A 22,306-nucleotide genomic window follows, 5' to 3' on the forward strand; every position below is an offset into this window, starting at 1 on the left:
ACAGTCAGCAGCCACAGGATAACTGTTATAACTTGGAAGTAAACCTTTCTGCGTAATTAAAACCACATGACAGAAGTGTAATGGTTGACTAGCTTCAGGGACAAAATGACGGGGTGAAGGACCGAGATGTCTTCCAAAGGTCTCTGGCGTAGAAAAATACAGGGTAGCAGACAGCCCTGCTGTTTACGACATGAAACTATAATACTGGCTAGTCCACACATTATGCACTACAGTGAACAGATGCCAACTACAGATTAGGAAGTAAAAATTAAACATTAAAGAAAACGGGGTTTTTTTTGTAGTACATCATGAGGAAAACCCCGACACCACAACCGGCTGACCATAAATCCACTCTACAGCACCACCACTGCACCTGCGCAAACCACAAATATGTACCAGCTTGCCAAACTGTGGCTATTGGAAAACAAAAACTCTCGCTGAACTCTCTTGTCGATGCTGTTTGTGAAACTGTCCGCAGAAGTGCTTCAGAGAAGGAGTTAAATGGGAACCGAAACAGGTAAGACTTCTAAATCACGCCATGCGAGACAGTAAAGCGGTTGTAATGTATACCGGTTTAGCAACCCTCCCATCAAACTAGCAAGCTAGCCGACTAGTCTGATGCCTTGTTGACATTCCATCCCGGTCAGGCTAACCGTTAGCTCTAATTTATATGCGGCTCAGAAGAGTTTTAAAAAGCGACGCAGTTACCAGTAGCGACTATTGCAGTGGGCTGATGTTTTCAAAACTGAATGCATATCGTAGAAACATTTATTTCTACTTACCCTGCTTCTGGTAGGTAATATTGCGTGGCTGTCCCGCTACCCTACATCTGACTGAGATTCAGTGTCGTGACGTGCGCGCCCCATCGCGGACCTGCACGTGCACACCGCCCAAGCAAAGCGGGGTCCTAAAGCCCGTAAAATGAGCGGATACCCCAAATGATAAACAAACGGAAGTAAAAACTTAATCAAGCATTGCATTAATACACTAAATGCTAGTAATCTTAGTAGGCATCTTAGTAAAAAACATCATTTATATGCTTTGCTTTTTGTAAAACTGTGGGTTTGAAAATGAATGGATAACAACAATAATGATATTTTAGCGTTAGCCAAATAATTTTGGAAATTATCAGTACTGTTAATTTAGGGCATCTGTGACATAAATCGTACATTGGGTCGTGGGTAATCGTTTTGCTAAGAACTGTAAGTTTGTAACATTTTGCATTTGAGTTCAGTCTGAATAAAAGCTGGATTTATGAAAAATGTGCAAGAATTTTAGTAAATCTTACTATTTGCTTTGTCTCTTTCTACTTTGTTGTCCAAGCATAATTTACTTATTACCGATTTACTGATTATTTTCCAACCCATTTAAACCCAGAGCTGGACTTAATTTCCCTTCTCTAACAGTGGTTTAGTGACAACTATTCATTCTCTGAGATAACTAACCATCCTTCTTTTGACACATCTACTTGATGTGATGAAGTGGCCTTTCTGTCTCTCAGTAAACAAAACCAGATGCTCTGACCTGACAGTTGAGCTGATGTGGTTTTCACTTCAGGTCTGCTAAATGTTACTCTGGATGCATTTCATGGCACTGACCTCACAGGGGTGGCCCCCTCTGCTAATCTCTGTGTAACCATGATGTGAAACTGACTTCTGGCACTTTTTACTTACACAAAAATCTGAGAACTGAGTTCTATTGTGAGACTGATATTATTTTTGAAGATCAAATTATACAAACTCTTCAACTGCTCATTCCACTGTTGAAGTCTAAATATCTACCGTAGACTTTAAAGTTCCACGTTTGACCTGTGAAAACTGAAAACTGGATCATGATTGGTTCCCCGCCTCATTCCAAAGTCACAAAGTCATCTTTTAAGTATGAGTTTTAAACTCTGGCCTAATTTAATTTAACTTACATTAAACATTAATTTGATTTACATTACATTTAACCGATATTAATTTAACTTACATTAAATCAAGTCAACCGAAAAACCATCCAATACTGGACACACAAAGCTGCCTCCTCATTTGGAGCAAGCTAATGGCTCAGTCACACGAGCCATTAGCTCATGAATTTCTCAGTGAAATTTCTCCCTTTAGCAGAAACTACGAACACATCCTGCAGTAACAAGCTTTATGCAAACGTTCTTCTGCACAGTCAAGCTCAAACCTCAAAAATGTAAAAGTAATAAAAATGCTTTTTTAAATGGGAAACATCAGATTTACACTAACATCCAAATCAAGATCTGCCAGTGTTGCACTGTAGTTAACAGCAGTAAAGGCGAACTCTTTTCTACTCAGCAAGACTGATGGCAATAAGCTGGCAATCTGTCTGCATTTATAAATTAGACAACAGTTATTAGCAAACCTTTGACAACCTCTCTCGGAGTTGGTCCAGGTCAGACTGTGACTGTTGCAGAAAGGTTGTCTCCTACCAGGTGACCTATGCAATCGTCTTGTGATCAAAAGTGGTCGTGAGAGTGCAACACCCTCAAGCTCTATGTAGCCATTTAGTTACCACAATCTCCAATTGGTTGCAGAATGTGGCAAAAATTCAATACAATCACCAGGCAGTCACCATAGATGCAAGGAGATTACTGTCCCTTCCTTGTGACTGAGCCTTTACCTTACTCTGAATTAGGAGATAGCTTTGCAAGAAGTGTACCCACTGTGGCATGATTTTTCGGCTGAGCCGATTTAATGCAAGTTTCCTCAGATAATCTTATTTTAAGACATAAAGGACGTGTTATTAATTCTGCTAATGTTGTTTGCTTTTAGAATGACTTTTGTATTTGCTTAAAGTTCATAGAAATCTCTAGGGTTTTTTTTATCTTAAAACATATACTCTATGTTTTTATGTATGATTTGTTGTGTTTGTTGTGGCAAAATCCGTTAAGTATCAAAAGATTCTGAACTGAACCTGTCTGACCCAATCTTACTCCCGGGCTGTAGGTGGCGCTAGCGTGAGATATTTTTGAGACCTAGAGAAGAAGAAAATCAGGACTCTACAAAAAAAAAAAAAAAAGAAGTCAGCTGTTAACTGATGTTTGGGGCATCTCGTTAGCACTGCTCATCAAAGCGAGCTTACGTGAAAAGTAGCGCTAGATGTTTTATTTTGTAAGCTAAGAAAAAAGCCCCTTTCACGTGTTTCCCGCGGAGATGATGGTAGGAAACAGTGTGAATATTCCGATGTTTCTCCATGCTCTGAAAACACTGGCTCTGTAGAGTAAGTCGCTGGATTGTTTGCGTAGCGGATCGCATTTATAAAGAAAAACAATCATACTGCTGTCCCTACACAGTAATGTGGTGTTTATTTTGAATTTGTGTGTCTTTGTTCAATTCACCCCTGCAGATGGCGGGTAGGAGCAGACTACTGCCCTTTGCTTGTCTGGGGTTTTTCGGGGTCCTGTGCTGGGTCTGGGTCTCCTTTGCCTCCTTTCCAGATGACCAGGTGCTTCCCCTGGAGGCCTTGGATGCACTAGACCGAGGAGCCTTTCAGCCTCAGAGTGCTCTCTCAGAGATGGAGTTTTCCTCCGTGGTTTCATACAGAGGACCAGGGAACCGCGACCGTCGCAGTAACAAGGAGCTGCCCATTCTCCTCTGGTGGAGCGGTGGGCTGTTCCCACATTTTCCAGGCGACACTGAGCGCATTGACTGTGCCACGTCCTCCTGTCTGGTCACGAGCAATCGTAAGGTACCCGAGATACTTACCCTCCTAAAACACCTTTCATGAATCTCCTGCCTTGGACAGGAGGAAGATGCATGTACACATTAATAATAATTAGCTTCTCGGGTTGCTCTGCAACTAATCTTGGGTTTGATCTTGAAAGGTGCAGCTGTACAAACGGACAACATCTATCATCTTTTATGGGACAGACTTCCGGGCATATGAGGCGCCTCTCCCTCGTCTCCGCCACCAAACCTGGGCACTGTTCCACGAAGAGTCACCTATGAATAACTATGTCCTCTCTCATGGGCCGGGAATCCGGCTGTTCAATTACACCGCTACGTTTCGCAGGGAGTCAGACTACCCCTTGACCCTTCAGTGGCTTCCTTCTCTGGAGTACTTGCTGGAGCCTGTCGCTGTGTCCTTGGAAGAGAAGAACCGCCTGAGGAGGGAGGGTCTGGCTCCAGTGCTCTACATGCAGTCTCACTGTGTTGTACCATCAGACAGAGACAGATATGTAAAGGAGCTCATGAAGTACATAAAGGTAAAGTGCAGAATAATTCAGCTGTGTAATAACCACAGTCAAAGAGATTATGGTCCTGTGTTTTTTGTTTTGTTTTTTTTAATGAAAGATATAGCGGTCCGTTACCCTTAATGTTTTTTTTCTGCTTTACACAAATGCCGAGATTCTTTCTCAGTGGTAAATATATCTTCTTATTTTATTACGCACTGCACAGCAGATAAAAATCACTAATCTTTGTGCTTCCAATTGCAATAGCAAATGTGTAAATGTTTTGTATAGAAAATACTCAGTGGAACAGCCAAATCTGTCATTGTGTAATAATTAATCTGTTCCCAGATATTCCCTAACTGTGTCTCCCATCTTTCCAAACATTATCTCTGTGTAGATCGATTCTTATGGGAAATGCTTGAACAACAAACCCCTACCAGAATATCTGGAGGACACAGCCACTGCTACCGGTGAAGAACCAAAATTCATGAATTTTGTGGCGCGCTACAAGTTCCACCTGGCTCTGGAGAATGGCCTGTGTCCAGATTACATGACTGAAAAGCTGTGGCGGCCTCTACACCAGGGGTGCGTTCCCATTTATCGAGGTGCCTCCGCGGTGGCGGACTGGATGCCCAACGACCGCTCGGTGATCATCATAGATGACTTCCCCTCACCCCAAGCTCTTGCCGACTTCCTCATACATCTGGACGAGAATGACGATGAATATGCTAAATATTTAAAGTTCAAGAACCCCAGCCGCATCACTAATACTCGTTTGCTAGAGTCACTGAAGACCCGCGAGTGGGGGGTGAATGACATGAGTAAACCCAACTACCTGAATGGATTTGAATGTTATGTATGTGACCAGGAGAATGCTCGATTAGCTGCAGAGCATGCACATAAAAAGGCCCCTAAGACAAATCAACCACCTCGGCCTAAAATGGCTAATAACTCTCACATGGGTTGCCCGCTCCCCAGTCCGGGATATGGAGACGTCAAAGACTTACCTTCAGATGATGGGTGAGTTTGTCTTTAAATGAACAACAGCACCAGGTGTGAACACAATTTTTTTTTTTTTTTTTTTTTTTTTTTTTTCCCTGCACTGAAATGTGAACAATAATGTCCTGCGGGGAGTGAAATCGGTCTGTTTTAATAGTCTAATTAAAATATCCTCTGTGATGAGCCTAATCTGTTTGTTTATCTGTCTGCAGATGGTTGCAAATATGGCCTCAGGATTACTGGCAGAGCCTCGACCAAGCAGAGGGGCTGGAGTCTCTGATAAGACACAACGAGTCAGACCCTTCTCTGCTGTGGAAGCACATCCAAAGCATTGCTGTGAGCAGAGCCAAAGGAAAACACTGACACAGGCCTTGAAACAAACAGAGGATGGAGTCCGTCCAGGATTATAGGAGTGCCCCAGATTATGTATTCCCCCCTCTTGTTTAAATGAGGGAACGAAGTACACATTGCTCATAGTTTTGCACCCAAGCCAACCCCACCCCCTTTTTACCCATGTGAGTAGTTTAGTTATCCTGAAACAAATTTTGCTATTTTGTTGAGCTGACATTAAACTTTGCCTTCATCCCACGCTCAGTAATGGGAAAATAACATTCTAGACTTTTATAAGCGAATATTTTCCAACCGGTTTTTATCACCGTAGCTGAGTTTCCATTATATTGCCCATAGTTAGTATTAACTACTTGGAGGACCATTGTCCCAAATGGGCACACTCTCATGGGATGCGCCTTTTCATTAGACTGGGGCAGAGCCAAAGACTTGTCCTCTGTACCGTGGGAGCTCTGCCTAACTGTGTGTGAAGACCATCAAGACGGTAGCCAAATGACTGCATCGGCTTCTTTACAGTTACTCAGCAGGTAGCTGATGGCTATTAGCTAAAATCCCATTTAGATGCAAAGCTATTGTGACTATGCAAGGAAAATATTATTTTGCCAAGCAGAGGAGAGGTGCAAATGTAAATTTAGTACAACCTCGCATTGGGATGTTACCAGAGTTCTCAGGATCAGCTCAGCTTGGAAAAACTCTGATTTTTATGTTAGAATATCACCTTGTCTGACAATTTTCTGTTACATCATTTAGGATCATGTGCAATAACTACCAATCATTCTTTTCTGAAACACTCTTGACTCATGTATCTGGTAGCAAACTACTTTTATATGACATGGATACACCAGGATTATAGAAATTGTTTTATTTTGCTAACAAAGCATCATACATGCAAACACTATTTTGTATCAAGAAGAGCAAAAATTAAGTAAACATTTTGTAACCAAGTTCTTTTTTTTTTTTTTTTTCCTATTGTTGCTAAATTCTTGTATCCCTCTCACCAGTATTAATCTGTTCACATCCGTGTGTGATGTTGGACAGACGTATCCTTCATAGTAAACCGAAGCAGATAAAGCTTTCACCACCATCAAAACACAACGCAAGGTTTTAAAATATGTCATTATCAAGTTTAAGAAATCATACTCGCCGGTCACTTTAAGCTACATTAATCAGGAGTTCAAACAAATGCAGTGCAAACTTTGAAAAAAAGAGCAGTTCTCGCTTTGTGCGCGAATTAACATGACAGAAAGGAGAGAGAGAGGAGGTCTGCGAAGCTCTTGATGATCAGATGGCCCTGTAGCAGGTCTCGCAGTGGACTTTCCCACCGTGCAGGAACATACTGTGGAGAAGGTCTCCCATGGGTTTCTTACACATATCACACTGAAAGATAAGAAAACCTCGTGATAACGCCTTGATGAGAAATGTTTGCAGGAAAACGATTTGAGCCACAAAAACGTAATTATCTGGTTAAACTTGCCTGGACTGGCAATAACAACAAATATGATTATTATTATTTAGGAAAAAAATTATTCATTGTATCTGACTAAATTACCTTGAAGCAGGAAGGATGGCAGTTGATGTTGAGGTGCTCAATGGTAATCTTGGCATCATTTCCCACCTGCTCTCCGCAGTATGTACAGGTAGATGACGGTGGGATCCTGGAGTAGCTGATTGAGAAAAGATAAGTTGATCACTGAATCAGGAACAGGTACAGTGCACTGAAGCTCAGTCTGGTTGAATAACAAGATATTTGGAGTCCTATGTGAGGGAAATTAATAAGTGTAAATAATCCTTGCTCAGCCTCTTAATGAGCAGGCTTGGTGGAATTTCTGCCCTTCTGCTTGCATGTATCTAGTTTTGTCAGTAGCGGAAATAACAAAGTGGGGGAGAAAGAGCTGCGGCTTATAGCTGTGGTTGCGGCTTTAAAACGCGTTTAGGGAATAGTCTTGTTTATGGAGGTGCCGTAGGGATAACCAAGAGGCTACACATGCTCAGCACTCGAAATATGTAACTGAAATATGTCAAATAGTGTAAACGGTAAAACAAATGCTAGTAGTTGCGATAGAGATACTAAAAGAAGAAGGTGAAATGTAAGCACCATGGCAACCCCCACAGACTCACATGTTAAAATAATAAAAAGGAAAAAAACAAAACGTGTTTACAACCTGGTACAAAAAATGTTTGTCTTTTTTATCTCCTTGAAAACTGCAGGTGCTCAGTCATAACTGCTATCTGTCTTCGAAGCTGAATCTCAGCTGATTCATGTCACTGAATTTCTCAACTGTGTCTACAGAATCTCTGTTTTTTGGAGCATTTTTTAGTCTGCCAAAATTGGATAAAATATGGCTTGCTTTGTGATTAACTGTACCAAACAGCAAGCCAACCAAGAAGCCTGTGCTCAAGTTGTTTTTCATTTGTTGTGTTTTTTAATTAGGTGAATTTCTAATACTCTTTTATTTTTGTCAGAGCTTATTAGCAGGTATCCAGAATTGTAAAATAGAGTTTATGGCTCCAACCTGCCAAACAGGCTATCAAAATACTGTCAATTTTGAATACAGGAAATAAAATGTAGCCAAAATGCCAAACAAGCATTTTAGCCCTTGCATGCTGTTTGAAGCCAACTTGACTTAATGTGACAGCAGTAAAAATACCTAAATATCATTCTCCATCTATTCTCCTCTGCTTATCCTTGTCATAGTTGCAGGGGGGCAGGAGCCTAGCCCAGTGTATGTATGTATGTGTACATATATATATATATATATATATACACATATATACACACACATACATACATATATACACACACATACATTTGTGTATATATAGTTCAAACTTTGATAGAGAGACGTCTAGGTCTGGTTCAAAAGTGAATGTGCAGTATTTTCCTACCATAGGTTAAAATGTTGCTCTGTAAGATTTATTCCTGAAACATGTTCAGATTTATAAACAGTGATTCCAGCTGAAGTACTTGAACTGTGAGAACTGAAAATGGACACAGTAGCAGCAGGTTAAACTTACACAGCTAAAAGGGTTTGAAGTGTAATTAAGAAGGAGTTTTGAGAAACCCATGAATACAGTTTAAATGACGTTAGTGGGGGGAAAAGCTGAACTGCCATTTAAAGAGCAAGAAGTGAAAGCAGTTAAAGTATTGAGAGAGAGGCAGAGCTCAGATTGTGTTATTACCTGGAGTAAAGAGATGGGCTGCTGTAAGAATAGCTGGTGGAGCTTGAAGTCAGGTAATCTGACCTACTATTGGAAACAAGATCAATGAGTAAATCATCATGAGGGCAGTGCTTGCAGTTAGCAGTATTTTATATCAATATGGCAGTTGACTGTAAATAATTTATTGGCCCCACCTATTGAGCGTGTCTCTGGGGTTCTGCGTTGCATTGACATACTCCTTCACAAACACAAACGGCCTTAAAGGAGAGGCAAAAGGTGGGTTAATACACATAGCTAAAATATATACACAATTGTGGTCAGAGGTTTGCATATACTCATCATGGGTATGAATTTCATGATGATTTTTTTTTTCAAGGGTGGAATGATTGCATGACATACATCTTTAATGTCTTGAAAAAAATTGGATACACAACATAAAGATTTTAATAAGTAGTCCTAAAGCTTCAATGCCTTTTAACTTGACAAGCCAAAGCTCGCTAACTTCTCATTAGTGAACATGACTGACTGGTAGTTTCTCTTTGCCAGCATAAAAAGGATTTGTTTTAATAATACTCATTGGACTGACAAATACTCAGATGTTCACTGAGTTCCTTGGACTTTTCCATTGTTCCAAGAAGGAGAATTGTAGATTCACATAAGTTGAGAGCGTCTTTGGAAGCCATTTCTAAACAACCGCAGATTCCAGGTTTATCAGTTCAATCACCACTTTGCCAAAATCCAGAAGAAGACTCAAACTATCACAAATTGCTCCTGCTCCAAAATCGACATTTTCAAACTTGAGTGAAATTTGCGGTTGTCCTCATGGACAGATCAAATGCTTTTAGGAGAAAAAGATTTATGGCCAGACAAGACAAAGATTGAGTTATTTGGCCATAATGATGAGAGGTATATTTGGAGGAGTCAAAGGTGAGGCTTTCAAACCTAAGAACACTGTCAAGCATGATGGTGGTAGCATCATGCTCTGGGCTGGTTTGCTGCTAGTGGTACTGGTACACTGCACAAAGTGATTGGAATAATAAAGGAGGACTACCTCCAAATTCTTCACCTTTACATCCAACCAACAGCTAGATGGATTTAATGTGGACACAACTGGCTGTTACAACAGGACAATGATCCCAAACACACATCAAAACTGGTTTTGAATGGATAAGGCAGGCTAATATTATGGAATAAGCTTCCCAAAGCCTTGACCTCAGTCCTATTGAAAATTTGTGGAATAGGATTAAAAGCTGGGTCCTTGGTAGCAAACAATTTAAAATAACTCCAATTCTTTCAAGAAGAGCAGTCACATATCCAGCCAGAATTATTCCAGAAGATTGTTCATGCCTACCAAAAGCATCTGAGTGTAACTGGCTAAGGAACATTTAACCAAATATTAGTGGACGTGTATGTACATATGTCTGAGCCTGTGTATGTATACTTTTCAACAGTTCAAAGAAATAATTTAAAGCCCCAAATTATCTTGACGTTTACACCTGCCATGAGTGTATTCAGGATTTTGACCACAATTACATATGCTGTCAATCCAAATTAAATTTATAGTTTGTACAGTCACTCACTTTTTGGTTTCAGGTTCTGGGGTTTTGACTCTCTGCTCCTCTTCTCTTATGGTCCTGGAATAGGTATCAAAACTGGAGACATGCAACGTGCAGCAACATTAGTCTCATCTTTTACTCAATGATGGCATTACAGTGATGGGTTATAGAGAAAGACCCCACATCTGTCAAATGCAGCCCAGGAGATAATCACTTCTGCCACTGCTTGTTAATGACAGGCTGGTTAACGGGCTGTGATTTGACAAAAGGACATCTCTAATACACATCATTATTCTGACATCTGGAGGCTGATAATTAGAGGGAAGGAAATGAGGGCAAATTGAAAGACAATGGAAGAGCAGATCTTGTCATTCAACTTCAGTAATAGAGTTGAAATGGAAATCTGTCTAACCGGGTGTCATGATGGAGTTACGGGTAACTTTCACGGATAACTTTCAGTTGCTAACCATTTTCAGTTACGCCTACTAAAAATGGCTGCGTTACAAAGAGACAAAAGCAGATCCAGAAGGTGAAAGCGTAACACAAACCCACACGTGCTAAATATTCGATGGCGTGCATTTGTTTTTAGATACATTTCATAAAATAACCATTTATTCCACTCGTTGAAGAACAGGTAAATGTAAGTTTCATGCAACACCGCACCATTGCTCAAATTTCTAGAGGCATGAAAGGATTTAAAAAGAAAAAAAAGGGCAAGCCAGTGTTGTTACGAAAGTGAGAAAATCAACAGACGAGAGAGAAAATAACCCTCTGCATTACGCTGTCTGACTTTACAAGATCATAAACTTACCGATCCATGGAGGGCTCAGGCTCACTGCGTATCTCCCTGGAAAGTAAAGAAAACAGTGTTAGACTTTTATAGTAGGCTGAAGCAGTCAATAAGCTGGACGCAATCCAGTAAGCGAGACCGCTGCATTTTTAAAAAAATGTGTATGAAACTGATCTTTCTGGCTCACAGCTCCACTAGGGTCACAGTTTATTGACCAGCTGTGGTCTGCTTTATATAGTACTGCACCACTGCCTGATCTGAGGCCCTCCTCCCAAGCAGTGTGATTGTAACCTCCACTTATACATCTTCTCATGCTCTTAACCTGAGCCCTTCTAATCTCTACAGTTTTCAATCTCAATACGCAAAAAAACTCTTTTCCCTACCTGATGGTAGTGATGGTTGTGACCGTTTGTGTATCCTCCGTGCTACAAAAGAGACAAAATTCCTGCATTATAATGAGTTTGTACAGGTAAAGATAAGACAATATTAAAGTTTTAAAAGAAAAAAAAAAGAACAAGCTGAAAAAGTTAATTATTCTCCGACTGAGCCGGGAGGATGTTTCATCTTGTGTTCAGCTTTCTTTCAATTAAATGCTTGACAGCCACTGAATTTTAAGGTGCTATAATCACATCCTACTAAAATAGTTTCCAAAAGGTGCTTTAATGTGCATTTAATGAGCTCAACCATACCGAAGATACCTTCCCTGCTCCTCTTCTTGCTTCTCTTCTTCTTCTTCGTCGTCGTCCTCCTCCTCCTCTTCTGTGGGGATGGTATAGACAGTCGGTGATGTCCATCGGTCCCACGGAGAGTCATTCTCAAGGGACCTTGAAAACAAACAAACAAAGACATAGCAGCATTGGAAGATGGCCGGTTCACATGATGTTTATTCTTCCAAAGACAAAAAAGGTAGAGGGGGGAGTGGGGGGGGGGGGGGGGGGGGGTGTTTACCTCAGTTGTGAGGGAAAGTTGTAACAAATATATGTCTGACCTATTTTCATCAGCGCCAGTGCACAATGTCTTCCGACTCGGTGAGCAAGGCGCTGCAAGAGTCTCGCTACTTCACCGCGGTGAAAAGGGAGGAGGTTACAGAAATAAAAAGGAGCCAATATCCAAGATCACTTACTTCCTCTCAAACATGATGACTGTCTGTTGATCTTCAGCTTGGCCTTCTGCTTCTGGTTGCGCTTCTTGGCTGAGAGGGGAGAGACATTGAAAGGCTTTTAACACGCAATGGACACGGATGGGTGAAAGTAGATGAATGAAGCACAGAGTGTATAGTGTGGGGGTGCAAAAGTACATCAAAGCATGTCATCACCTCTCCTCTGTGTTCGACTCCTGGACTGTGTTGGTTTCCCATGACCGCTGAGTGCTGATGTTAAAACAGCCAAAGTGGGGAGAGATAGCAAGCGGGAGAGGGGGAAAGGATTTGGGAATTGTGACAGATGAAGCACATCAGACAACGCTCAAGCAGGAAGGTTTGAGAAAAAGATTTCTGTGGGTCTGCACTTTCCCTTCCACTCCCATTTCTCAATCATAGATTCGTCACAGAAGTATGCAGCTGAGTTGGTTCAATACCTTGTTTTGTCAGTGTTGAAAGGGATGATGTCATCTGCAAGGGACCGCAAGGCATTACTGCCCATACTGTCAGACACACAAGAGAGAAAGCCATCAGCATGGCTCACTCACGAGTATTTCTTTCTTTCGTTCTTTTTCTTACATTTGCAGTTTAGTTTCCTATAATGAATCATTTCAGGGGCAACTTTGTTTCAGGTGCCAGAGAACGTTTCTACAGATTTCCCAATGGCAGGCAATCTCCCTTTCCTCACAGTTCCAGTGTAATTGGTGTGTAACTGTATGAATGGGTGCATAAAAAACTCATTGTGGAGGACTTTGTAGAACCCCCTAATGCTAAAAATGTCCCCAATACTCACAATATAAATTTTTCTTAAGCTGAAACATGTAAGCAATAACAAACTTATTTTGTTTCTGAGCTCTTTTCCATTAAAGCAGGTAATGCACTAAAATTAAAATTAAAACAGAAAACAAATAAGTAAATCAGCTTGAGCATGTCAATAGATCCAGACTCCTGGTGCTTCTTGCATCACATCTACTGATTATGAATAACAATTCTCGCATTAGCTTACAAACTAAAGCAGTTGTAGTAATGAGGAAACCGTGTGCTAACATCGGCGCCACAAACAGAGGTTACAGTATCGAAAAAGGGAATTTGCATTATCATTCCCGTACCTGTTGATGGAACTATCAGAGAGGGGCTGGCGCAGGTCAGAGGAGCTGGAATAGAGAAAAGTGTCTCATAATCAGAAACTGCTGAATTATGCATGCTGAGATGCTATCTGTCTTGCAGGAAAACAGTCATAGCTCCAAACCAATATGATTACCTGTTAGGGGATGTGGTCCCTATCGGATATGGATCAAATGGATCAGCCGAGCTGAAAAACAATTTCACACTGATTTCACTCTCAATTGTCAGCGTTGCCCATCTTGTGTCGAAGGAATTCTGATCACATTGACTCATAATGGAAAGATTTAATGCAGTTTGAATGGTAAATAGAAACATGGAGGGACGTGGGGCAAAACTCAATAAAAATCAGAATCAGGATGTTGCTGACAAATGGAAACACTATTCCACTGCTGAACAGCAAAATCTGCGGACTTCAGGATTTCTTCACCTAAGATTAACCCTTGAACAATTACACCAACCCGGTCATTTATATTACCGAGCTGGAGTGAAACCGTGTGTTATTATTTACTATTTTTAAGCACACTGGTTTGCATGTGACATGTGACAGTAAATAAACTACCTTGATTTAGTGACTACGGTTGTCACTGTTGTCACACGTGAGCTCCAGGGATCCGCATTGTCCTCTTCACTGCACAGCGGTGAGATAGAAGTAAGGAGGGCGGTACGGATGAATGGCATGATGGGAAGAGAAGAGAGGGCAAGTAAAGGTAAAAGGTAAAGTAAAGGTTAGTGTGGTTGTTCTCATACACTATTTAAAATGTCTGTCCTTTAGTAAAGCTCAAGATGCACTGAATTATTTAGCAATCACAAAAACCATCTGAATAAAGCACAGACTATAGCTTTGTATGCTGTCATGCTTTTTTAGGTAATGATCACAGTTTGGTCATTATAGTGACTCTGTGTCTCTGTGGGGTTTGCTGGCAGCATAGCTGCAGGCAGACTTGTTATAAATCATTACAAGCCGTGTGTATGGAATGCATTTCTTGGAAGGAACAGTTCTGCATAGATAGATAATTGTTTAAGAGCAGCCTGTCATCTCCCGCTACCTTTGTGTTTCTTTGGCTGTCTTGTCTGTCTGCTTCTCCTCCTCTTGCTGCATGCTGAGGCTGGTGGAGACAAAACAAAGCAGCAATACTAATCAGTACAGAGCATTCCCTTCTATTTCCAGTCGTGCTGCAGATGAAAGCTGGCTTTCCCTTTCAAAGTCAGTCGTTTCAGGAATTTGAGACTTTGGTTCTATTTAACGTGGAGCAGGAGGTTAAAATAGAAAATGCCAAACGGGAGCCAAAGTCTTTCAACTCAGCAAGCCGGGATCTTATTAATAATAAGGATGCATAAGCAAGGAGGGTGAGATGGGAGGAGAAGCTGGTCTGTCTCTTTCTCACCTGTGTGCCTCTGTGCCTCTTACAATGACATCATTTGCCAGAAGATCCAGAGTGCCGCTGGTCTTCACTGGGTTTGGCTTACTAAAGACATGAAACAGAAAATTGAAATATGGGGGAGAGTTCTCTTGAAACTCTACATCCAACTCTGGAAAGGTAAGCTGAGGTGGTATTTTGGTTTGCTACTGACAAGGAAGTTATTTTTACTCTTTTTTTTCTTAGGAGAAAGAATTCTTCCTCTACCTGTCCATTCCACCAAGCAGATCCTGACTCCAGCGTCCTGGGCTGGGGGGAACAGGTTCTGCTGGCTCCTCTGGACTGCAGATGTAGAAAGAGGAGAGGAAGAGGAAGCAGAGAAGTTGATGAACAAAGGGGGATTTACGATTCAGTGGAGATTTCAGAGCTAGAACAGGCCAGTTGAGGTAAAGGACGGGCAGATTATAAGAAGCCCAACAGTGCCACCTTGTGAGAGCTATTCAAATATTTGCCACCGTGACAACTTTTTAATTGCGCAATTGTAACAATGTATTTTTAACAAACCCATCACTGAAACCCAGGAGATCGTCTGTTATTGGTTCACAGTTGTTGAGCTCTGAATCTGGCTTCTGTTCAGCACTGCAGTACAGGAGAGGAAAAGATATATTAGTGCACCTGCTTTGGCAAGAAAGCATATATCTCTATATCAAATGTTTAAGTGCCACACTTAATCAGGCATAATTAGAGACACCCCTTGGTATCAGGCTTTTTGAGCGCCTGAAAATGAGATGTGCATTATTTTGTAATTACTTTGAAGTGAGCTCAGTGGCAGTTAGCCCGCATCAGTTTTCTTGCCAACACTGCTATGACAATAATGAGGAAGTTGTTGGTTTTATACCTGTTCTCTGCGGGGTGATCGTCCGCTGAGTCTCCTTTTTGGTTTGCCAGGGCTTCCTCATCATTCTTAAAGCTACTGAGGAAAAAGAAAAAAAAACAAAAGCTCTTATTATCAGATGGCATATTGTTGAGGCTGTGGGAACTAATGTGTCACTGCATTTCTGGTTTCTCCGGCTTTCATCTTTCTCTTCTGGAAGTACCTGGATGAACTGGTGTCGAAAGAAATCAGAGTGTTGGACAGAGCAGGGAGCGTGTCAGCAGCGGAGCTGTGAAACAAGATGGACAACAAACACATCACATTCCAGAGCAGCTTTGAATTACACATGTGAAAGAATGAGAGCAAACACACCTAAACAAAGAAAACCACTTAAACCACTGAAAGCATATTTTCATAACAACCATAGCTTTGCTTACAAATCATGCTCGAGGCTCATTATATACGTAGGTAGTTTTATGTTATATTGCTGGAGTGGTAGAAGCAGTATTAAGAGCTTTTACTTAAGAAAATAAAAGTAAAATTACATCCGGAGAAATATTTCCAGCTAAAACAGCTTTAAATACTCCAAAGTAAAACTACTCCAGGCAGATGAATGGTCCCTGTGAGGTTTTTATTGCTGTACTCTACATTACTGGAGCACTAGAAAGGACACATTAATGTGCAAGGAGAATTTTACTCTTGGAGCTGGTCTAAGTGGAAGTAATTTAGCTTCCGTTTCTAATGTTTCTTAGTGTGATCTTTAACAATCCACTGAATAAAATTATACTATGTTGATCTTTGTCTGTAAAATACCAAACCAAATGCCATATAAAGCAAATAGTAAGTTAATAGGTTATATAAGCTTAAATAAATTGTTATGCGCAATTATAGATCAACACAGTTACATTAAAGTGCAAATTCATTCAAGAGCTAGTAACATAACACCTGAGTTTATTCCATTCCACCTGTTGATGCTACAAAATGTGCCAGGACTGAATGGAAATCTGACCTTGGTTTTGGAGGCAATTTAGTCTGTGGCTCTGGTTCCATTTTGGGTTCAGGTTTTGTGTTCAGTCCAGATTCTGTTACAGCAGGCACTGGGACAGGTGACTTGGTGACAGTGGAGGTTGGGACAGAGGACACTTTAACATCTGATTTTTCAGGGGTTGAAGCCACATCAGGGGACACAGGAGCAGGCAACTTGGTGACAGTAGAGGTCGGGACAGGAGACACTTTGACATCCAATTTTTCAGGAGTTGAAGTCACATCAGGGGACACGGGTGCAGGTGATTTGGTGACAGTGGAGGTTGGGACAGTGGAGGTCGGGACAGGAGACACTTTGACATCTGATTTTTCAGGAGTTGAAGTCACATCCGGGGACACAGGTGCAGGTGACTTGGTGACAGTGGAGGTTGGGACAGTGGAGGTCGGGACAGGAGACACGTTGACATCCGATTTTTCAGGAGTTGAAGTCACATCAGGGGACACAGGTGCAGGTGATTTGGTGACAGTGGAGGTTGGGACAGTGGAGGTCGGGACAGGAGACACGTTGACATCCGATTTTTCAGGAGTTGAAGTCACATCAGGGGACACAGGTGCAGGTGATTTGGTGACAGTGGAGGTTGGGACAGTGGAGGTCGGGACAGGAGACACGTTGACATCTGATTTTTCAGGAGTTGAAGTCACATCAGGGGACACAGGTGCAGGTGATTTGGTGACAGTGGAGGTTGGGACAGTGGAGGTCGGGACAGGAGACACTTTGACATCTGATTTTTCAGGAGTTGAAGTCACATCCGGGGACACAGGTGCAGGTGATTTGGTGACAGTGGAGGTTGGGACAGTGGAGGTCGGGACAGTGGAGGTTGTGACAGTGGAGGTCGGGACAGGAGACACTTTGACATCTGATTTTTCAGGAGTTGAAGTCACATCCGGGGACACAGGTGCAGGTGATTTGGTGACAGTGGAGGTTGGGACAGTGGAGGTCGGGACAGTGGAGGTTGGGACAGTGGAGGTCGGGACAGGAGACACGTTGACATCCGATTTTTCAGGAGTTGAAGTCACATCAGGGGACACAGGTGCAGGTGATTTGGTGACAGTGGAGGTTGGGACAGTGGAGGTCGGGACAGGAGACACTTTGACATCTGATTTTTCAGGAGTTGAAGTCACATCCGGGGACACAGGTGCAGGTGACTTGGTGACAGTGGAGGTCGGGACATTGGAGGTCGGAACAGTGGAGGTCGGGACAGGAGACACTTTGACATCCAATTTTTCAGGAGTCGAAGTCACATCCGGGGACACAGGTGCAGGTGACTTGGTGACAGTGGAGGTCGGGACAGTGGAGGTCGGAACAGTGGAGGTCGGGACAGTGGAGGTCGGGACAGGAGACACTTTGACATCTGATTTTTCAGGAGTTGAAGTCACATCAGGGGACACAGGTGCAGGTGATTTGGTGACAGTGGAGGTCGGGACAGGAGACACTTTGACATCTGATTTTTCAGGAGTTGAAGTCACATCCGGGGACACAGGTGCAGGTGACTTGGTGACAGTGGAGGTCGGGACAGGAGACACTTTGACATCTGATTTGTCAGGAGTTGAAGACACATCAGGGGACACAGGTGCAGGTGACTTGGTGACAGTGGAGGTCGGGACAGTGGAGGTCGGGACAGAAGACACTTTGACATCTGATTTTTCAGGAGTTGAAGTCACATCCGTGGACACAGGTGCAGGTGACTTGGTGACAGTTGAGGTTGGGACGGTGGAGGTCGGAACAGTGGAGGTCGGAACAGTGGAGTTCGGGACAGGAGACACGTTGACATCTGATTTTTCAGGAGTTGAAGTCACATCCGGGGACACAGGTGCAGGTGACTTGGTGACAGTGGAGGTCGGGACAGTGGAGGTCGGGACAGGAGACACTTTGACATCTGATTTTTCAGGAGTTGAAGTCACATCCGGGGACACAGGTGCAGGTGATTTGGTGACAGTGGAGGTCGGGACAGTGGAGGTTGTGACAGTGGAGGTCGGGACAGGAGACACTTTGACATCTGATTTTTCAGGAGTTGAAGTCACATCGGGGGACACAGGTGCAGGTGACTTGGTGACAGTGGAGGTCGGGACAGGAGACGTTGCAGTGGTCGACTCAGGGGACTTTTGATTAGATGATATTGGGGGTTTTGATGGTGGCGAAAGATCAACCAGAGGCGTTTTAGTCTGCCCAGACTCTTTGGGTTGTGGCTCTTTAGAGGCTACTTGAAGACAATCTTTGATTAGTTCAGGGAGGGGAGCAGCCACCTTGGTGTCAAAAGTTGGCTGTTCTTGTGTAACAGACACTTGAGGGGTCTCTTCTTTTGCAGGCTCTGGGGTGGCCTTCTTCTCCAACTTTGGAGCAACCGGCTCATTAACACTCATAGCAGCAGCTGTCTTAGTGCTGGTGTCAGCACTGTAAACCACAGAGATAATGAATCAAACTCAAATCACTTGTTGCACTGGAAATAGAAACATGGTGCGGGATTTACATTTTCTGAGGTTCGGGCGCAGGCTTGGATGCAACAGATGTGACAGGAACAACAGGGGATGGCAGCACAGCGCTGGCAGGTGCAGGAGTCTCAGAAGGCTCATCATCATCAGTAATCTCCACCCTGCACAATTTTAGTCAACCACATGATGGCACAAGTAGAAATGCATGCAAGTGTAGAGCACATATTTCACATATCTTTTCTTTTTGCCTCTAGGAAAAAGGGCTTACCTTGTAGCCACAAATGCTGGACTGCTATTGCTGAGCGATGTGTCAGGCGTTTCTTGAGACCTTAGAGTTTTGAACACAAAGCCTGTGTGAATGCCTCCGTAAGTGCTCAGCAAGGCACGTCAATAAAAAGAATTTCCCACTGCATGGGAAGTTTTAAACATATGCACTGTTCTTTTATGAAAGCATTACAGAAACATGCTGTATCTCAAGATAAGCATTAGAATAGTGGCATGAGAAAATACGTACTCGTATTTCTTTGCAGCTGAAAGCACGTAAGACCGTTGCCTGGCTGCAGATTTCGTCAGAACATTACTGGCTTTCTCCGTCCTGCAGAATGAATCAGAATAATGTTAATGTAATCTCTTTCCCGGGTGTCTAACTTCAGGACGCAAGGAGAGTCTTACCGCTTCTCCAGCTCCTCGAGGCTAAGCTGGCCCTCCTGTTTCTCTGCAGCAGACCGCACAGTGTGGGGGGCTCTGAGGAACAGAAGCACAAACATGCACCTTGTGAAAAGACTCTCATCCAGCTGCCAGCAGTTAAACTGGGAATCTGAATTTACGTTTGCTCACATTTTCTTGTAGGTCTCTGAAGGCTTTTTGTTGAATTGCGGTGTTTTGCTGCAATAAAACCAGATAATAAGTAATGGAGGAAAGGTCAAACTGCTTGTCGAAGCTGTGTGGTTCAGCTGCTCTTACCTAAAGCCGTTAGATGGTGAGGATGGAGGAGGCTTGTCCACTTTAGTGAAAACACCCCTGAAGAAAAAGAAAGAAAGTCCTGAACAAGCCCTTATTTCTTTATACAGTTTGTGTGTGTGTGTGTGTGTGTGTGTGTGTGTGTGTGTGTGTGTGTGTGTGTGTGTGTGTGTGTGTGTGTGTGTGTGTGTTTCTTTTTAAGTGTTCACTGTGATGGTGACTGAGACTCCACTTTGGCTGACTAAAATCTCTGTTTTATAAATATATATGTTTTTATATGCTTTGTGGTAAACGTATTTTATAACCCAGATGGTGGTGCTCAGAATATCAGAAGCCTTTCTCTTACCTGATAAGGTATCCGGATGTTGGCTGCCTAAACTCAAAACAGAGACTTGTTATCAGCACAGTCATGTTTCAAAGAACTGCAGATAAGCCTATGACATTAAAAACCTGGGTTTACCTCTCCGTGTCAGACTTGGTTGGTGGCGGAGTAGAATTTGTTGGCGAAGACACTGGACTGGTGTCAGCAGGGGCTCCGCTCAGACGGCTGGCTTTAACTTCTGCTATCCTGCAATGGAATTTGGTTTTATCTTATTTTCATTTATTTCCTATGTGACAGAGTAGATGATAACGGGATGATGGGTATCGTGCTTAAACAGGGGTGTTTACCATGGTTTCTCCTCTTGCGTTTCATCCTTAGAGTCATTGCTGCGTTGCAACCAGCTGGCGTCTCCCCTCAGCCTTGTCCGGACTTTGGTGGTACGCAGCACGGACGCTCTGTCTCCCTCTGAGATACAAACATGTGCATATCACACACCCGCACACAAGCTCACATTTGAGATATGATACACACTATATGCTGCATCATAATGACAGCTTAGTAATTGTCTGCTTGATAGCTTCTAAGATATACAGTCCCCCTTTGAGCCAGAAGACACTATATCATCAACCACTTGTAGTTTGCCTTAAATCAGGGTAATAAGTGAATTTATAGCCAAGAGCCCGGCACAGATGCATAATACTCCCAGCTTTTATTGGAGGAAACACATCATCTCACATTAAAATCAAAATCTGCTCACCTTTTGACATGCTTGTTTCACGGGGTTCTCGCTCTCTTCTTTTTTCTCTTTTCTTTGCAGGCCACTAAATTATAGATAATTCAGAGAGATGATTGGCATCTTGTAAAAATTAGGCGTATGATGTGAGCAGCGAGTTGCAACTTTGTTCCCACACTATGTCCCCTCCCATTGAGAAACATGTGCTGTGTCAAACATTCCTCAGTTTCATCCTTAAAACATGCAGACGATCCTGTCTGTCCACTTTCCAAAATATGCAGCGATTGACCAAATATGAATGGACGCAGATAGGCATTCTGTGTATCTGACACTCTGTAACAATATAAACTGGCCCACATAAGATTAACCTGATTACACAAATATCGCTTTCTATTCGCTCATTTCCAAATGAACTGAGCCCCAGCTATTTAGGATCAGAAAACAGAAACGAGTTGCTCAGAGGCAAGCCTACGTCCTCAGGGGAACTTCAGTAGAAAGGGGAAAATACTAATGAAACAATCACAAGTGTACCCTTATCTGAAAGTAGACACAGAGTAGAGCTTATGCAAAACTGTGGAGTATTGTTAAAGTCAGAATGCAAATATCACTTTTTTAAAAAAGTCCTTCCTTAGGCTGTGAATTCATTCCCTTTGGAGTAAGTCGGCGCAATATCTCTTGAGGATTTTCCTGAATATTGGTGACAAAACAAACTGAGGGCTCAGAGACCATATTTATCTTCGGTTTAGCACATCAGTCTATAAGAGATAAATGATTAATGAAAGCCAATAGCATTTTAAAGCAAGCCCCGAGCACGATAGGAAGCAATCATGGCAAAGAAACATCCAGAAAATGAGAGGGCAGACACTCATAATGAACACTTTCAACAAACAGTTTATATAACCCAACCAATCCGATCACTCTGACACTTTTAAAATACACAAAATATCATGTCATGAATAAGTAAACACCAGAGTTCCTACCTGCTGTCACTTTATATCCAGCACAGGAAGATTTGTTGAGGATCTGTGTCCTAGTGAGTGTGGTTGGTGTGAACAGAGGAAAAGTCTTTCTCTGTCTAACAGGTGTCTCAGCCCGACGTATTAGCCAACAGGTACAGGCGTGAGCACTAACAAGCCCAGCCAGTCAAGGGAGGTAAATATGGGGTGGAGCAGCGTGTGTTTGTCTATCTACTTGTGTGTGTGTGTGTGCGTAAGAGAGGTTGCTAAGAATTAATTTCTGTTTACTACATCTGGGCTTTGTTCATGGATGACAGCAAGCACATACCTGTCG

The 22,306-nt window shown here is 42.5% G+C and overlaps 3 protein-coding genes across 21 annotated transcripts in view; 1 reads left to right on the top strand and 2 right to left on the bottom strand.

The window, feature by feature from the left end:
* Positions 1 to 902, bottom strand: part of rab9b (RAB9B, member RAS oncogene family) — a 6,241-nt gene extending 5,339 nt beyond the window's left edge. Inside the window, exon 1 of the mRNA XM_086311037.1 lies at positions 783 to 902. The gene's annotated coding sequence lies outside the window, so the exon portion shown is untranslated. The remainder of the gene's footprint in view (positions 1 to 782) is intronic.
* On the top strand, positions 59 to 6,710 carry pofut4 (protein O-fucosyltransferase 4). 3 transcript variants are annotated; one of them, XM_086310994.1, is made up of 5 exons: positions 59 to 517; positions 3,355 to 3,696; positions 3,833 to 4,213; positions 4,578 to 5,200; positions 5,392 to 6,710. In XM_086310994.1, the coding sequence occupies exons 2-5, from the start codon at positions 3,355 to 3,357 to the stop codon at positions 5,540 to 5,542; spliced, it is 1,497 nt and encodes a 498-aa protein (XP_086167120.1). In that variant the 5' UTR covers positions 59 to 517; the 3' UTR covers positions 5,543 to 6,710. The 3 variants fall into 3 exon arrangements, with proteins under 3 accessions (XP_086167120.1, XP_086167110.1, XP_086167101.1); XM_086310984.1 differs by lacking the exon at positions 59 to 517 and adding an exon at positions 2,995 to 3,228; XM_086310975.1 differs by lacking the exon at positions 59 to 517 and adding an exon at positions 2,995 to 3,167.
* On the bottom strand, positions 6,375 to 22,153 carry znf185 (zinc finger protein 185 with LIM domain). 17 transcript variants are annotated; one of them, XM_086310963.1, is made up of 34 exons: positions 21,997 to 22,153; positions 21,041 to 21,104; positions 20,631 to 20,748; positions 20,422 to 20,529; positions 20,308 to 20,334; positions 19,965 to 20,021; positions 19,839 to 19,886; positions 19,674 to 19,745; positions 19,516 to 19,596; positions 19,270 to 19,329; positions 19,040 to 19,162; positions 18,409 to 18,963; positions 17,899 to 17,988; positions 16,537 to 17,643; positions 15,751 to 15,816; positions 15,552 to 15,626; positions 15,218 to 15,292; positions 14,921 to 14,995; positions 14,681 to 14,761; positions 14,342 to 14,401; positions 13,855 to 13,923; positions 13,432 to 13,482; positions 13,280 to 13,324; positions 12,608 to 12,673; positions 12,348 to 12,401; positions 12,156 to 12,224; positions 11,722 to 11,856; positions 11,416 to 11,457; positions 11,054 to 11,089; positions 10,267 to 10,338; positions 8,881 to 8,943; positions 8,708 to 8,773; positions 7,077 to 7,191; positions 6,375 to 6,904 (listed from the first exon to the last, which is right to left on the bottom strand). In XM_086310963.1, exons 2-34 carry the CDS (start codon positions 21,048 to 21,050, stop codon positions 6,809 to 6,811), a joined length of 3,867 nt encoding a protein of 1,288 aa, XP_086167089.1. In that variant the 5' UTR covers positions 21,051 to 21,104; positions 21,997 to 22,153; the 3' UTR covers positions 6,375 to 6,808. The 17 variants fall into 17 exon arrangements, with proteins under 17 accessions (XP_086167089.1, XP_086167081.1, XP_086167072.1 ...); XM_086310955.1 differs by lacking the exon at positions 17,899 to 17,988 and having other exon boundaries at positions 16,537 to 17,898; XM_086310946.1 differs by having other exon boundaries at positions 16,537 to 17,988.
* Between the last annotated feature and the right edge of the window lie 153 nt (positions 22,154 to 22,306).

The sequence above is a fragment of the Aulonocara sp. 'chitande type north' Nkhata Bay genome, linkage group LG2, assembly GCF_057382095.1.
Source record: "Aulonocara sp. 'chitande type north' Nkhata Bay isolate Kocher_YH1m ecotype deep benthic linkage group LG2, A_spYH_male_GT1.1, whole genome shotgun sequence".
Classification (NCBI taxonomy): Eukaryota; Metazoa; Chordata; class Actinopteri; order Cichliformes; family Cichlidae; genus Aulonocara; species Aulonocara sp. 'chitande type north' Nkhata Bay.

Excerpts from the sequence above, each read along its gene's own strand:
- znf185 (XM_086310820.1), bottom strand. Across the intron at positions 12,674-13,279 it reads TCTGATAGTTCCATCAACAG|TATGGGCAGTAATGCCTTGC; the intron begins GTACGGGAATGA and ends TGTGTCTGACAG. Across the intron at positions 11,090-11,415 it reads ACAACCATCACTACCATCAG|GGAGATACGCAGTGAGCCTG; the intron begins GTAGGGAAAAGA and ends TTTACTTTCCAG.
- pofut4 (XM_086310975.1), top strand. Across the intron at positions 3,697-3,832 it reads TGGTCACGAGCAATCGTAAG|GTGCAGCTGTACAAACGGAC; the intron begins GTACCCGAGATA and ends TGATCTTGAAAG. Across the intron at positions 5,201-5,391 it reads GACTTACCTTCAGATGATGG|ATGGTTGCAAATATGGCCTC; the intron begins GTGAGTTTGTCT and ends ATCTGTCTGCAG.